The sequence below is a fragment of the Panulirus ornatus genome, chromosome 46 (assembly GCF_036320965.1).
Source record: "Panulirus ornatus isolate Po-2019 chromosome 46, ASM3632096v1, whole genome shotgun sequence".
In the NCBI taxonomy this organism is placed as follows: Eukaryota; Metazoa; Arthropoda; class Malacostraca; order Decapoda; family Palinuridae; genus Panulirus; species Panulirus ornatus.
This window is the reverse complement of record NC_092269.1, coordinates 39,015,843-39,032,325: the sequence shown is the minus strand read 5'-3', so window position 1 is coordinate 39,032,325 and position 16,483 is coordinate 39,015,843. Positions and strand designations below refer to the sequence as shown.

General features: G+C 44.5%; 2 protein-coding genes across 2 annotated transcripts in view; one reads left to right on the top strand and one right to left on the bottom strand.

The window, feature by feature from the left end:
• LOC139763253 (multifunctional procollagen lysine hydroxylase and glycosyltransferase LH3-like) overlaps positions 1-16,483 on the top strand; it is an 86,254-nt gene that overhangs the window by 14,655 nt on the left and 55,116 nt on the right. The window contains exon 3 of the mRNA XM_071689181.1: positions 1,690-1,827. Within this exon, the coding sequence (XP_071545282.1) occupies positions 1,701-1,827 (127 nt within the window). The 5' untranslated portion in view covers positions 1,690-1,700. The remainder of the gene's footprint in view (positions 1-1,689; positions 1,828-16,483) is intronic.
• Positions 2,369-16,483, bottom strand: part of Gbeta76C (guanine nucleotide-binding protein subunit beta-2) — a 27,365-nt gene continuing 13,250 nt past the window's right edge. Inside the window, exons 3-8 of the mRNA XM_071689188.1 lie at positions 14,569-14,714; positions 13,037-13,170; positions 11,467-11,632; positions 9,738-9,942; positions 9,270-9,486; positions 2,369-7,638 (exon numbers count right to left, since the gene is read on the bottom strand). Coding sequence (XP_071545289.1) covers positions 7,529-7,638; positions 9,270-9,486; positions 9,738-9,942; positions 11,467-11,632; positions 13,037-13,170; positions 14,569-14,714 — 978 coding nt within the window. The 3' untranslated portion in view covers positions 2,369-7,528. The remainder of the gene's footprint in view (positions 7,639-9,269; positions 9,487-9,737; positions 9,943-11,466; positions 11,633-13,036; positions 13,171-14,568; positions 14,715-16,483) is intronic.

Sequence of the window (16,483 nt, the reverse complement as noted above, 5' to 3'; positions counted from 1 at the left end):
ATATAATGAACACCCTCAACATGGAAATTCTTCGTATAATATTATTATAGCTTTGTCTTAACACGATATATCAGTATGAAGTGGAACGGTTTGAGGATTTACCTGGGAAGTTGATGTAATAAAACTTGAAAATTCCCAGTATCACAACATGGTAGCTAACTTCCACTGAAGGATAGAGGGACATAGGAATTCAAACAGCAGAAGACATCCTATTACTCCAGCTGATCACGTCCTGGACTTTCCATGCTCTTCATCCGTTGGGCAGGAGGACGAGTGCTAATGTATCAGTAGCTGGGCATGCTCGCCTCTCATAACCTGATCATCATACACTTGTCTTTCGAAATAGTCCCTCATAAAACATCAGAAGAGCTTGACGATATGACTATCTTATCTTTATTATTATCATTATTATTATTATTGATTATTATTATTATTAATTATTATTATTAATTTGATTATTATTATTATTATTATTATTATTGATACGTGATATACTTGCGTTATTGTTATCATTATCATTGTTTATCATTAAGATTATTATTCCATTATTATTGTTACTGTTGCTCTTATTTACAGTGGCTTTTTGTTTCCGACAAGTTGAATGCACTTGGGCTTTCCATGAGTTTCTGTCAAAACATCAGATACTTGCTGACTTCATGGCGTCGTCTGTCAGTGACAGGGACATAAACAAATGATAGAGGACTGGTTTTCCCAGCACCCAGGTAGCCGGAACCACAAGAAATAAGCCTCAGGTATCCTTGACATTCCTGCTGGCGTAAGAAAAACGTATTGTTGGTCATGAACGGAGCTTGGCAAAATGATTTTTCTGATATCCGATTCTTCTCCCCCCCCCCCCCCCCCCCCCCCCCCCAATTTCATCGAAGTCTTTCGTTATTTTTTTGTGACTGACTCTTTGATACCGAAACAGTAGATGAATAATGATTATATGTGAGTATACTTTGGCTAAGCTGGAGTTGGAAGTGTAAGTTCAACCACTTGGTATGAATCCGAGATAGAACACATGACGTGGGGCCCCCAATGACATTACTGTGTGTATCCAGCGTGTTGCTGTGTGTTCGCTCAGTGTGCTAGTATAGGCTCCATCATAATGGTGTATAGGGTACCGAAACACTAGTGTGGGGCCCAACATAGTACTGCTGGCCCTACCATCTGTGTCCGGGCCCCCAACATTAGTATAGGCTCCTACACAGGAGTAGAGGGTCCCAAGAAACTAGTGCGGGCCCCCAACATACTGGTGTAAGTCTTATCATAATAGTGCTTGCCTTCAGAATACTGGTCCAGGTCCCGTGCTTACTAATGTAGGCCTTGTGCATACTGGTGCTGACCCCGTGCATATTAATGCAGGCCCCGTGCATATTAATGCAGGCCCCGTGCATACTAGTGCGGGGCCTCGAACGTGTACGTGCGATTGCGAGACCTGACTCAGAACACGTGGTGCGGGGCGCCCACATATACTTGCGTCTAACAAGCCCTGTTTTGTGATACATAGTTTACTGCTTACTTTATAGTCAATCACAAGCACAGATGGTAAGGCATGCATGAAGTAAAATGGACTAAGGTATTACATGCACACAAACTGGAGGTGAAAACAAGAAAAAAGAGTTGAAAATTGTCTTGAATCGACAGATCTTTTTCATTGCCTTTTTTGTTTCTTCTTCGTCCTTCCAGATTGGAAGAATATGGATGTTGGAGGCTCCAGAAAAGCAGCGGGGTCCAAGGACAGGACACTCTCGCTACACCCAGCGTGTGGTCGGCTCTGTGGAGATGACGTGAAGGATGAGGACAGAGGGATGATCATGAAAAAAGGTTTGTCCAAAAGATGGGTCACGGAGGAAGGAAGGAAGGGGGTGAAGCTGGGAAGGGTGATGATGTTCATTGTTGACCGCCGTTCCTTAACGTGCGTTCTCCCGTCGTAATGAAGGCTCGTACCTTTCTGCTCGGGGGACACGATGTAGAAGGATGACTTGCTGCAGATAAACAAACCCCTAGCACTGTGTGTTTTCCCCCCACGTGTGTTGATATGGACGTCTTATCTCCCATGTCCGCGAGCGTTGCTTTGCTGGTCATTATTCCACGTCTCGCGATGCATTCAGTGGCTGTATTGCCTCATCATCCTGTGTTGTATAGCAGGTGAATATTGGGGGATTCGTATGGGTTCATAGGGCTTCCAGGGGTTCGGGCTAGGTCACGTCAGGTCCCGTGAACCATACCAGGGGATAGAAACATGCCAGGTGTTTCCAAACACATGTTCCAGGTGCCTTCTGATGCATTATCAGGTGGTTCTAGGTGTACGCCAGGTACATGCTTGGTGCGTCAGTGTGAGTGTTTAGGGTCCAAGTGACACTCGTTCATACTTCAAACTTTTTATTGGGCAAAAAAAGTTTCTGAAGCTAAAAACAAAACAAATAAGTTCCTACAAGATCACTTCGTTGCCGAGAGCACATCTTGTATGAGGGCTGAGCTTAGGGCAGTATGAGGGGCTGAGTGCTGGGCATGAGGCTGTATGAGGGGCTGAGTGCTGGGTATGAGGCAGTATGAGGCGCTGAGTGTTGGTTATGAGGCAGGATGAGGGGGTCGAGTGCAGGGTCTGAGGTAGTGTGAGGGCTTAGCTTGAGGCCAGGGCGTGAGGCCAGTATGAGGGCTGAATATGAGGGAAGGTCACATGTGGCAGGTCGGCACCGCTATCCTCTCGAACATCAGGAAGATTTTGCTGAAAAGCTTTGCTTTTAGCTGACAAGCTTATATTTAACTGACAAGCTTTGTTTTAGCTGACACGCTTATATTTAGCTGACAAGCTTTGTTTTAGCTGACAAGCTTATATTTAGCTAACAAGCTTTGCTTTTAGCTGACAAGCTTATATTTAGCTGACAAGCTTTGCTTTTAGCTGACAATCTTTTATTTAGCTGACAGGCTTTCATTTTAGCAGACAAGCTCTGACGTCAAGTAGCCTCCTAGGATAATATCAGAAGCTTGCTAGGACGTACGTAGATACGAGAGCTAGGAGTTGGAACACAGATTGACTAGGTATATATGGAAGAATAGGTATATATGGAGAACGTGTCAGATATTGAGGGAGAATATGGAAGAGATAGGAAGCCTGACACAAGCAGGTTGATTAAGAATATCAAAATAGTATGAATGGCCTAACTGCTGTTTGGAAAGGGAAGGTTGGGTTTCATTCATTGGCTCGGAGATTATAGCCTTATACATCAGTGTCATTAAGGGAGTAATGCTGTAAAGGGCTACGTACGATAATCGACTGTAAAGGAGCTGGGAGCACAGGGTTCAACTCTAAACAAAGATATCCTACCAGCTAGAAGGCAAGGAAGTGGGATCCCAGTCGACGTGAGATTACCCAGCTCTTAGTTGGATATGGGTCCAACTGAAGGATCAGTTACTGTCAGAATTACAGATCAAAACATTACTTAAGACGTAGCGTATATATACATAGTTTTTTAAATGTAATTTTTTGCTCGTGATATATAGAAGAACAGTCTTTTACTGAACCTTACCTTACTCTGCATATCGATATTACTCTACATCAGTAATATCGATTAAGGTACTATGGCTCGGGACTATATAGGTTGTATGATGGGAGAAATTCATATAAAACAGGAGAGAGAGAGAGAGAGAGAGAGAGAGAGAGAGAGAGAGAGAGAGAGAGAGAGAGAGGCACACCACACAGACCCAGGGTCCAAGCAAAGTGGTCTGGCCTTAACACTACCTAAAAAAAAAAAAGAATGGAATTCAATCCCCTTAAAAGCTATAGAAGAAAAGGATAGAAAAGTCAAGCCTTTCTCGCAGCTTTCCACAACCCCCACCAACACACCGGAAGAAAAATAGGAAAAAAATATATATATACAAAACTTACAGGATTAATATGCCTGAAGGAAAGTCTTATAGGAATGGGCGTATGGTAGAATGGGCGTGAATATGTCCTACGTCCCATCACTAGCGACATGCATCCCTCGTCTTATAAAAGACAATAGTGAGGATGAATTTGAAGTCCAGACTCCCTATTTCCCGTGTCTGTGTTAGGCCTAATGTGGAAAAACGATACAGTAATTCTTTTCTCACTCTCATAGCGCAAGGCGACACGGGTTAGCCAGTGTTGTGTTGTGTGATGTTACGCCAACATGGCCAGGGAACGAGGTCGGTGGCTGAGGAGGACGTGTATCATACCAGTACGTGACAAGTGGTATATAGATCAGGCCAAATTTAGGTGGATGTTTAAGAGAGTGTGTTGCTCTGAAGAACATGTTTCGGGAGCTTGTTACATATCCGGATTGTGTCTTTGGTCGGGGAGAGAGAGAGAGAGAGAGAGAGAGAGAGAGAGAGAGAGAGAGAGAGAGAGAGAGAGAGATAGAGAGAGATAGAGAGACAGAGGAATGCCTGCAGGGTAATTTTTATATATCTAATCCCTAATCATACGTAATACATCCTATACTCATATACCAGCAATCACACATCATATAATGGAAGTTCGACTTATATAATATAAGGGACTTAAAACTTATAAGGATTATTCAGCCAAATTGACCTCCGTACACTGTGACCTTTTTTTTTTTATAGTTGACCTGGTTTCGTCTTTGGTACGTGACCTCTGACCTCAAAATTTTACCTTGGTAAACTTGAAAATTAATTAAGTTATCCTTAATTTGGCCGCAAAGTTTGTTTTGAGTCCATATAACTTAAGTTTGTCCCGAGAAAGGCACATCGAAATGGTGTTCAAGGACGATGTTCTGCGCCTCAACCCGTTTTCTAAGTCCAATTTCTATTAGTCTTACTCTAAATAGGGACCTTCGTGTGTAAATAGGGACCTTCGTGTGTAAATAGGGACCTTCGTGTAAATAGGGACCTTCGTATAGCATTATAGAAAATTTTGGTGAATCACGATTGATCCTGGAGTAATCGTTATGACCTAAATGAGACTTGCAGGCCTGAATTACGGTACACAAGCTAGTTGAACGCGCCTGATGACCTCGAATGACTGTATACCACGCCAGGTTAATGACCAACCTGTCCACCAGGTCACGTACTATGACCCCCCCAGGTTGAACATTGAGAACACCAGGTGTGGTTAAACCTTTAAGCTGACCCTCACCAAGTGACCTAGGATGACCTCTAGTTGACCTCACAGATACTGATGGAGGTGGCTTGGCTGATACACTTGTCGAAAAGCCAAGTGGGTTGCCTGCTGCGCGCACAAGATAGTGGGGGTCCTGCCTAGCTGTCCCCCAACAGCTGGCTGGTGCCCCACTCACAAGTTAATGTTAACATGTTAAATATAATAACTTAATGTTAGCATGTTAAATATAATGACTTAATGTTAGCATGTTAAATATGATAACAGTGTTAGCCTGTTAGAGTATAATGACTCACTGTTAACATGTTAAATGTAATGAATCAATGTTAACATGTTAATTATAATGAGTCATGTACATGTGACTAACAAGTAAATTCTTATATATATAGTTCGTTTTTAGCCGCTTGATACATTGATACATTGGTGTCAATAATTCAATTTCTTCAACAACAACAACACGTACATCAGAATTCTTACAAGATAACCAGTAGTTGAGATGTAAGTCCTTATCGTATTATCGCTTTCCTACGTAATCATTTATTCTACGTTTTCTGTAGACGTATGTGCTACTGTTTACCTTATGATTAGAAGCAGTATAACGCAAAAGCACTAGACTAAGTTATGTTTTTTTTTTTTCATTTTTCTTTATTTTCAACTTCAATACACCTAGGATTACTTCATCAAAACATTATATATATATATATATATATATATATATATATATATATATATATATATATATATATATATTCTGGAAAAACACTTTAGAAATGGAAAATACGTTTCAATCGCATACTCAATTCCGTTTTCTTCTGTTTTTTCCTGCAACTTATATACACTCGCTACTTTAGTACTTTTTTTTATCTATCTTATCTATCAATATATATATATATATATATATATATATATATATATATATATATATATATATATATATATATATATATATATATTATAGTACTAGTACCATATCCAGAAGACCAGTGGGAACAGAAGACGAGCAGAAGTGCGTTTGCCAATCCCCTCAAAACGCAGGAACGGATCAAGTGTCGCATCCCGCTCTCGCTGGCCTTGTCTTTGGCATGGTAGAAGCTTTTAACCTTACCTCTAGAAAATAAAGCACTTGTGGAATAGTCACCAACTCGGATAGGAGAAGGAGAGGTTTGTGTTTTTGTTATTTTTATCTTAAATACTTATGAAACGATTCTAACGTTATTCTTTTGTCTATTTCTATAGATACATTAAAACTACACGTCCCTTATTGTTTATTGAACAGTCTTGCGTCTGACTCGCGGCCGAGGGTCGAGTTACAAGTAGTTGTGATGTTATTTTTCTTTAGTTATTGTTATTCTTGTCTTCCCCTCTCGGCGTGGCTCTTCTGCTGGTTAGAGAGATACACTAAAGTTAAGCTTTGAGGGCTTAATGAACGGCTGCACTTAGACTTCTGCGCAGAGCTGATAATATACATTTTTTTTTTATTAAGGTGTCTTGGTCTACACATCTGTATTGTTGTGCTCATCCCATGCCTTCTGTCTCGAGGGGCGACCTCGGTGAGGCCAGACATGACCTCTTTGAGAGAGGGACCAGACAGCTTCGCAGAAAACTTTCGTCTTCACACTGATGTTTGGACTTAGGGACTTCGCCATCTTTACTTAAGCTTCACGTTTACATGGTAGAAAGCGATTAGAGTTACTAACAACTGTAATGATACTGAATTTCTGTACTAGTGCTCATGTAATACACTGTAATCTAGAACTCGGGACGATCTATAAGGATGCGTGGAGGATGCTACAAGCCGACAATGACACTTAGAAGCAGGAGAGTTACTTAGAGCAGAGAACATCAAGAGTTGCGAGAGTGTTCGCATATACCGCAGGGTATAAAGCATTTAAGGACGCCTGGAACAGAGAGGAAATGAAGAGTATTCGCTCGACCCATGAAGAAGCGGCGTCTGATCAAGATCACCTGGTAACCTTATGTTGTCGGTAGAGAGAAGACGTGGACAGAGTCGAGGTTCGTAAGGTGGTCTCGTGCCTTCGACGTACGGGTGATACGTCAGACGGGGAACTGTGTCGGAGATGCTTGCCCAGTTGAGGGGGGTCCATGTGACTGGTTCCTCCAGGGAACCTCAGCGAAGCCATGTCTTCAGTAGACAGAGGGGCTCCCCCCTCCGTGAAGTGATCCTCGAGCAAGTCTCTTGTAGTAAGCCTCATTGCAGAAGCTCCCTCACCCATGTGGTCGTAGAGTAGACCTCACGCCAAGGGCCTCATTGTAGAGAGGGGGTGGGTGGGTCTCTTGCCTAAGACTACAAGCCATGGGGGTCCACGCGTAGGAAGACCCTCCTCACGTAGGAGGCATCACAGAAGGCTCCAGGTAAGAGAGGGGCTTAAGGCTGTATACCTAAGGTTGAAGGGGGCCGTCTTACAATCCCCAGACCCTGACGCTCATGTCCCATGAGGACGTGGCCAGAGCGATGCCAGACTCTGCTACAGCCAGGGAGGTGATCCTGTTGTCATGCCCCTGCAGCGTACCTGTGGGAGGAAGACTTCGTTTTAGGGAAGTTTAACTTCGGGGTCTTCACAGAGGAAGGGACGTCTCGGTTCTCGAGTGGGGATGGGAGGTGTCGGTTCTCTATAGGGGATGTGGGTGTTATAGGACTCTATAGTTCCCTATAGGCCTTGGTTCCTCACATTTACGTAAGGTCGGCCTAGGCATGAGAGGGTGTGGTCATAGTGAGAGAACGGTCAACGGTGAGTGGTGGTTTGAGGTCAGGTTAGGTGAGTTTTAGACACTGAATTACACAAGTCTGTCTTGTTATCACTGACTTTAAGATACGTGACCTCAACAAGTTCAGAGTGAATAGAGTGATTTGTCTTGACCTGCCCTACCCACGCTCTGTTTTTAGATGAAGAGGTTTCGGGTCAAGGTCACGGAGCCATGCATGGGTCAGGTCAAGGTCGCGGAGCCATACATGGGTCAGGTCAAGGCCACGGGGTCAGGCACGGATGAGGGGATAGGTCCGGTCAAGGTCATGGATTCGGGCGTGCATGAGGGACTTGTTCCGGTCAAGGTCGTGGAGCCATGCGTGGGTCAGAAGCAGGGTCAGGTCAAGGCCGTTGAGGTATCGGGGTCAGGCGTGGTTCAGTTCAAGGTCATGGGAGTAGGTTTGGTATAGTGTTGTCATGACCCGACCAGGTAGTAAGGTTCGTTTTTATCCTCCGATCTTTGCATCCTGGGTTGTATAAGGCCAACCCGGACGTATTGATAAAACAAATACAAAAAAGTTCAACAAAAAAAAGTTCCCTCGTTTTTTCTGCTGGTCACTGGATGGTTTTATGTCTCTTTTTTTTATGTATATTCATGAACATGACTGTGGATTTTGGTCCTTTTTTTGTGGTCTGCAGGTGTGCATGTCAGGATATAAGAACCCAGAAAAACAGTGTTAATGATAAGAACGTAACGACAAAGGAAGAACAGGTAGAGAGAAAAGATGTGTAAGGTTCCGTCCACGAAATATCAAGGTTACTGTGTTTATGTTTGTTTATGTTACTGTGTTTATGTTTCTTTATGCTTTAATAAAACATGTAGCCCGTTCTTCCTGTGGATGTGTATACAAGATTTCATGTGTTCTGTGTCTGCATTTTGTTATATAGTCACAACAAGAGGTAGGGGACTAATACACTACGCTAAGAACCAATAACCTCTCTGATTATTCTGATCTCCACAACCTCCGTGTGGTTCATAACCTCTCGGGTTTGAGTTACCATTCCCGAGGAAGCAGGGAATCGCAGACCTCCTGACTTCTCAAGATGTCGTAGCTAATGATTGACCTCAGAGCTTGTCTATATCTCCTTGCGGCAACCACATTATCAGCATGGAACGCACCCAAGAGCCACGGACCTCAAAACTTCTCTCTCATTACCAGTGGCATCCTTGACCTACTCAGTCTTCCATCTCCAGCACCGACCACAACTGGATGATAACCCTGTACAACAATGAGACTCCAAACCAAAAGCGCCCCCCATATACCACACGGTCTGTATTAGACGGTCCCCTTGCAACCACGGACCTCCAAAATCTACTCTGTATTTCCTCGTGACAGCCAAAACCTTCCTCTACCATCATCTACCACCAGTCGACAAACTGTGACTTGGCAAGCTACCTTGGTGAGTAGCCTTCAGGGTGTCCCAGAAGTGAACTGTGTTGTCGTCGGAGCCACACATGATGTATCGGCCGGAGCTGCTCAGACCACAGCACGTGAAGCCTGAGTTGGGCGTCGGAGGTTTATACTCGGCCAACTGCTGGTCGCTGCGAATGTCCCACATCCTGGCCGTCTTGTCCTCCGAGCCGGACCCCACGCAGAAGCCACTGGGGTGGAACTGTGGAAGATATGTAGGGGGGGTTGTTGAGGGAGGGTATATGCGACAGAGGGACGGAGTTGCAGCTTAGGAGGCAAGGTTTTGGAGGTTGAGTGGTTGTTGAATTGATACCACATGACGTGGACCAGATTTTCACCTCTCTAGGGAGGTAGTTAAGTACATTTGATATGCCATTTGGATGACATAGAACAAGTCATTATTATATGGGTAGATGTTTTGTCAAGTTGGTGTTATGAGGCGAGAGAACTCACGCAGACGGAGTTGACGTCGGAGGTGTGACCCCAGAAGGTCTGCTTGCAGGTCTTGGTGTCCCTGAGGTCCCACAGCTTGATGGTTCGATCCACAGAACCCGTGACGAAGCAGCTCGAGTCTGGAGCCAGGCTCATGGTCGCCACGTCTCCGGAGTGACCAAAGAACTCTGTCACTTTCTTGCCGGCCTGGACGTCCCAGTGTAGGCTGCAGGGGGAAGGAGGGGCGTCAGTCTGACCAGACTTCCGAGTAGGAGGAAGGGCGAAGGAGGGATACTCAGCGTCGAACAGGAGGACGCAGGGTTCCTGCAGGCTGATGGGGACCTAAAGCTGGCGGAGATTTCAGCGCGGAGGGGAAGTTGGTGAAGCTTGAAAAGGTTGTGTTTATGTACGACCCGTCCTGTAGCTACAAGAATACAGTACACAAGGAGGTGGGTAGATACATGGTACGTAGCTACAGGAAGAGCATCAGAGTTAGGTACGTAGGAAGACGGATGTTAATCAAGCTACAGCAAGAGTAATGGTCGTAAATAGGGAGGTAGATCAGAAGAAAACCAAAAAAAACTACAGACACGACTGGACAGAGAGGGAAACACTAGTCATGCGGAGGGGCGACAAAAAGAAAGATCTGGAAGGCGAATCGTCAGCGCTAAGGCCAGTCTGTAAGGTCGACAGAACGGCTATGGGAAGGATTTGACACGTAGCCTGAATGGTAAACAAACAGTTTGATTACATGAGCCACCGTCAGGCGTGAAGCAAGAGGCACAACAACCTTGGACTGGCCTGAGCCAATGAGGCGTAAGGCTCGGATGATACATTTCCTGGAAGCATATTCATAACAACATTGAATGCAAGATTGTAGAGATGTTGTTGTTTTACATGTTTAAAGCCAGACTGATTTGTAGGATAGCCCAGGTAATTTGACAAGTTAGTCTAGTTCATTTGACAAAGATCTGTATGAAAGAAAAATGAGTCAGTTAGTTTAAATGCCTCAACATTTTTTCTTTTTTTGTCCGAGTTGAGTATTCGTGTGTTGTGGTAATACAGAAGAGATTTTGAATGGTCATGGTTTTGCCTCATGACTGTGTCGTCAGAGAGACCATCGTCATGCATAGACAGGCATGTCTGCAATACGTCCATGTCATCATCATCAACACTAATAAGCTTTTAAGTATTCATGGTTCATCGCTTACGCCACTGTTCCTCATTCTTTAATGTTATCACCTTGCTCCACCGTCCCCAGTACACACACACACACACGACACACACAAGCCCACAGCACACACCCAAGCCCCAGCACACACACACACACACACACACACAGCTAATGTAAGCTAAAGGGATTTAGATGGAAGAATTGTAGATGGTGATGTAGGGGACATGGGAGGAGCTGAATAAAGTGTGTTCCCAGTGGAAGACTACAGGACCAACACCCAGTACACATCGAGTACACATTCCTCACTACCCAGTACACATCCTCATTACCCAGTACACATCCTCAGCACCCAGTACATATTCTCAGCACCCAGTGCACATTCTCACCACCCAGTGTACATCCTCATTACCCAGTACACATCCTCACCACCCAGTGCACATCCTAACCACCCAGTATACATCCTCAGCAACCCAGTATACATCCTCAGCAACCCAGTACCCTTCCTCAGCAGCCCAGTACAACACACTACCCTCCACTTTATGTGTACTTCAGTACACCCGGTACACCCGGACTTACACTTTCATGTCGCCTGAGCCAGTAATGAGGTTAGCGTCATCGAGGAACCTCATGGAGGAGAGAAATCCCTCATAACCCGCCAGTTCACGGGCGATCTTGGCTGCTCCTGTCGAGTCCCTGTTGTTCAAGTCATGCACCGTGCACTGGTTGTCCATCCCGCCGCTCGCTGCAAGGTCAAAGGTCATCATAAGAGGGTGCTAATAGTCAGCATTGAAAGGTTAAGCAATGACAGCCTTCCCCTCATCTATAAGTCAGCTGAGGCCATCTTTAAAAGTCAGTCATAGGTCAGCGTAGGTCACAGTCAGTAAGCCAGGGTTACTGTCAAAGGTCAGCTCAGGTCTCCACCAAAGGCCAGTCAAGGTCAACCTCAGTCTGATGGTCGTTAGAATGGCAATGTAGTTAGTAGTGATGTCGATAAGGTTTACCTGAATGATCATTGTGGAGTTAAACCTCCTCCTTATGAGTTGTTAGGAAGATGGTTAGTGAGGCAAACACATAGTTACTAACTGTCCTCAGAGGATTATTGCTGAAATAGGGTTTTTTGGTAACGATGGTTGAGTAATTGAGTAGTGAGTAATGGGTTTTTAAGATACCTATATTTTCAAAGGTCAACAATTGTTTGTTTGTAGATGAATGAATCTTGAGAGAATTGTTAGGATGTTTGCTTAGAATCTCGTCTTGCTTTTAAGTAAATAAAACGAAAATCTCAAAGAACTTATTTGGCTGAAGAAGAAGAAACGAATATTTCTTTGGAACTGCGTCATACGTCCTGAAAGAATTGCAAAACTGCTGGTTAAGACGTAGGGAGTCTGGTTAAGGACTTGTTAGCCTGATGATTGGAAAATCTTTTTTGTGGGGAAGTCTGGGCACATATTTGACGAAAGTATCAGAGCATTACGAGAGAATTATACAGGAGATCTTGGAAGATTTGTAGGTCAGGAGACAAAACAATATTCTACGAGACTGGGTACTGGGGACAGTCTTTAGAGGGACTGGGTATTGGGGACAGTCTTTAGAGGGACTGGGAACTGGGGACAGTCTTTAGAGGGACTGGGTACTGGGGACAGTCTTTAGAGGGACTGGGTACTGGGGACAGTCTTTAGAGGGACTGGGGACAGTCTTTAAAGGGACTGAGAACTGGGGACAGTCTTTAAAGGGACTGAGAACTGGGGACAGTCTTTAGAGGGACTGGGTACTGGGGACAGTCTTTAGAGGGACTGGGTACTGGGGACTGTCTTTAGAGGGACTGGGTACTGGGGACAGTCACAGAGAGACTAGGTACTGGGGACAGTCTTTAGAGAGACTGGGTACTGGGGACGACAGTCTTTAGAGAGACTGGGTACTGGGGACAGTCTTTAGAGGGACTGGGTACTGGGGACAGTCTTTAGAGGGACTGGGTACTGGGGACAGTCTTTAGAGGGATTGGGTACTGGGGACTGTCTTTAGAGGGACTGGGTACTGGGGACAGTCTTTAGAGGGACTGGGTACTGGGGACAGTCACAGAGAGGCTGGGTACTGGGTACAATCACAGAGAGACGGGGGGACCCGTGGCAGAAGCACCAGAACTCACCAACGAAGTTGCCAGATGGGGCGAATGCCACGGACATGACCCAGGAGGACATGAGAGGGATAATCTGCGTCTTGTTGCCGGTGTAGATGTCCCAGATGATGAGCTTCCCGTCCAGAGACCCCGACACCAGGTGCCTGTCGGAGACGGTACGGTACGGTACACACCGTCGAACGCGACGGTACACAAGAGACCCATTTTCAAACACTTCGACGGTGCGCCTCTCGCAGCGCGACGATGGCATGACCCTTCAAAAGCACCGATGGTAAGAGACTCCTTTCTGGTATGATGGCTTGACCTTTGACCCCCCATAGGGTCAGGTCAGAGGTCTTGGCCTTCTTGACCTAGGGTCGCACCGTCGTGCTCAAGGGTCGCATCAACGTGCTCAAGGATCGTACCGTCGTGCTCAAGGGTCGCATACCGTCGTGCTCAAGGGTCGCATACCGTCGTGGTCAAGGGTCGTAAAGGGGCTCCTCATTAATTCCACGTAGCTTCAGAGGAAATCAAGATAGAATCAAAGATAACTTTTACACAGTCTCCCTGGGAAGCTGAGAGACGCCAGAAAAAAAAAGGATTTTTCTAAGGTTGGCTTAATAATTACCACTTTTCCTCCCCTTGGTGTTGTGGTGTTGTGGTTGAGCGGATGTGGTCAGAGGACGTTGTTCAATTAAATTATCTTCGTTGGCTTAATTATGTAGTGTCTTAGATAATACGTTGCAGCTGCCTGTTCTCAAAAGATAATGTTCTGTAACTTATGTTACGATCTGTTTTTCTGTTGTTTGAAGAACAGGTGATGATGTATTTACTATGTTTTTCCCCCATTGGGAGACTGACTTTAATGATTTGTTGTTATTGTCATATGTAACACTACGTAGATGGTGATGGATGTTATGAAAGTCTGTTATTGTTATAGACACTGAGCCAACTGGAGTCTTGCTCCGTAACTTTATCGCTCGTGTCTTTGAATTGTTATTATGCTCTTCTTGTAAGGAGAGACCTTGTGTTTAGTTCTGTTGTTCTGAACTGGCGTTGTTATGTACTGTTGGGAGTTATGAATTGACTTGCTCTGTTGTTCATGTTAAGAACTGACTTAATATGTTCTTCTAGTCAGGAACTGAGTTGCTATGTTATTAAGGTGAGACGACTTAAGGCAGTAGTAGCACTAAGTGGTCAACATCACATGATTTTTTGAGGAAGTGACCCATGAAATATCCGCTTATGATTAGACTATGACTAGCCAAAGAGAAGACAAACCCCAGTGCAGTGGAATGAAGACAGGAATGTTATTATTAGACGTGCCAACATGCAAGATAAATGATCCCATGAACAATATACAGCGTCACGTGGGACTTCCTGAATAGCAGTGTCAAGCTAAATGTCAACACAAACACAGAGATGAGGCATTGTTATCTTATTTTGTTTATTTGTTTGTTTTTCTCTGTGGAAGATGAGACGTATGTTGTGGCCATTTCATTTGGGTTATGAATTGTGACCACAACCGTGGACTACACGTACCACAACCGACCGCCACTTACCTGCTGTCACCGGAGAAGTGGACGCTGTTCACTTTGTTCAGGTGACCCTTGCATAGTCTCTTGCAGGAGGCTCGGATCTTGGGCGCCTCGCCCACACCGCTGCACGCGTCGCCCAGGGTGGAGTCGGCCTTGCTCTGTTGGTCGGCCTGTTGGGCGATGACGGGGAACATACATGCCTTAGTATGTGCGTGTGTGTCTTGTCTGATGGGTAAGGTGGGAGGGGCTACGGGGAAGAGAGAGAGAGAGAGAGAGAGAGAGAGAGAGAGAGAGAGAGAGAGAGAGAGAGAGAGAGAGAGAGAGCACTTACGACAAGGTAAAGGCTTGTTTTGTATCTCGAGGGAGAGGCTACCTACGAGTACTTACCACTCAGTGACACCGTCAGTCAAACATACAGACAGACAGAGTCAGTATTTCGACATGGCAGCGTTAATTTCTTTTCCTTTTTTTCCTCCTGTATGACCTTGTTGCTTGGGTAACATAAACTTTATAACAGTAAACCCGTGGACTTATCTTTCCCACCTGTTGACTCATGCAGCCACAGTAGCCATTATATGCATACATTTTCATTGATAATTTACATGAAGTTTACCATTCCTTTGAATGCGTTTGATGAATATAGAAGCTAGAAGTTTTCTTAGGATTTGTGTCTTTGAAGTTCAGAAATGAGAAAGTTTGGTAAGATTACATACTCAGGTAGTGAGAGGGAAATGGTGTAAGAGACATGATGTTTTATGTGCGCGTTCAATGACGTTTTCAAGGTAAATGGTGTATTTATGAGTGTAACGAGATATCTGTATATCAAGATGTTGTCTATATACCTCTATGGAAAGTAATGATAATAATAATATGATGGTTGTTATTAAGCATACAGGCATTTTCTCTGGTGGCTAATGCATAAATCGTAAATTGTATTCATTATAGATACCCCTAACATACAAAGAAAATAGACAAACGCGAGTATAAGAAAACGGATTATTTGTATGTATAACCTACCTATTTTTCCGAGTTTTTGATATCAATAATTTTTCCTTTCTGAGGCTTCTTGTAGTGGGAAATTTGATGAAGACATCTGGAATTATTAGGTCACAGAAGCTTGGAATGTCTTAAGATTTTTCATAAGCAATGAAAATGAGAAAATATGCTGCCAAAGTTGAAACGTCTTGGTATATTCGGTTATGAAAAATCTTTAGCGTAAAAAATTATTCCTGACTGAGAGTTTCCTGTACACGACAATACGACCCTTGATCATTATGGCACGACGCTTGAGCACGGTTTTACGACCCATGGGTATGAAGGCATACTCTTCGGCCTGACCTTACCTTACCTTAAGGGTCAGGTCAAAAGGCCAGGTCATCACGCCGAAGGGTCGTACCGTCGCGTCGTGCTCAAGCCAGAAGTACTGTGGAAAATTACAACCAATATCAACATTGAATATTCTCTCTCTCTCTCTCTCTCTCTCTCTCTCTCTCTCTCTCTCTCTCTCTCTCTCTCAATGACCGAACCCCTGGGGGAAGCCAAAAGCGAAAAATTAGATTTCCTTCTTCACTTCATTTCACTCCCTCCACACCATTGTAGTGATCAAGTAGAGCAGAAACGACGGGTCGGGTATTCCAGTGTGAGACGAAAGGTATATTGTGACGCCATGTTTAAGTTATATGGGACCCCATTGGGACACCCACGGCTTCAGGGATTGCTAATTAAACATTAGGAGATGCCATCAGGCCTTCTGTATGCTCGGAAACGTGTTTGCGTGTGTGTGTGTGTGTGTGTGTGTGTGTGTGTGTGTGTGTGTGTGTGTGTGGAAAACGTGAGGTGGGAAGAGCTAACAAGCGTTGAACATTGGTAGAAAGTGTGACACCGTGTGGTTTTCAAACCCCTTGTGGGGCTCCTCACACAGGCAAGTATATGCCGCTCT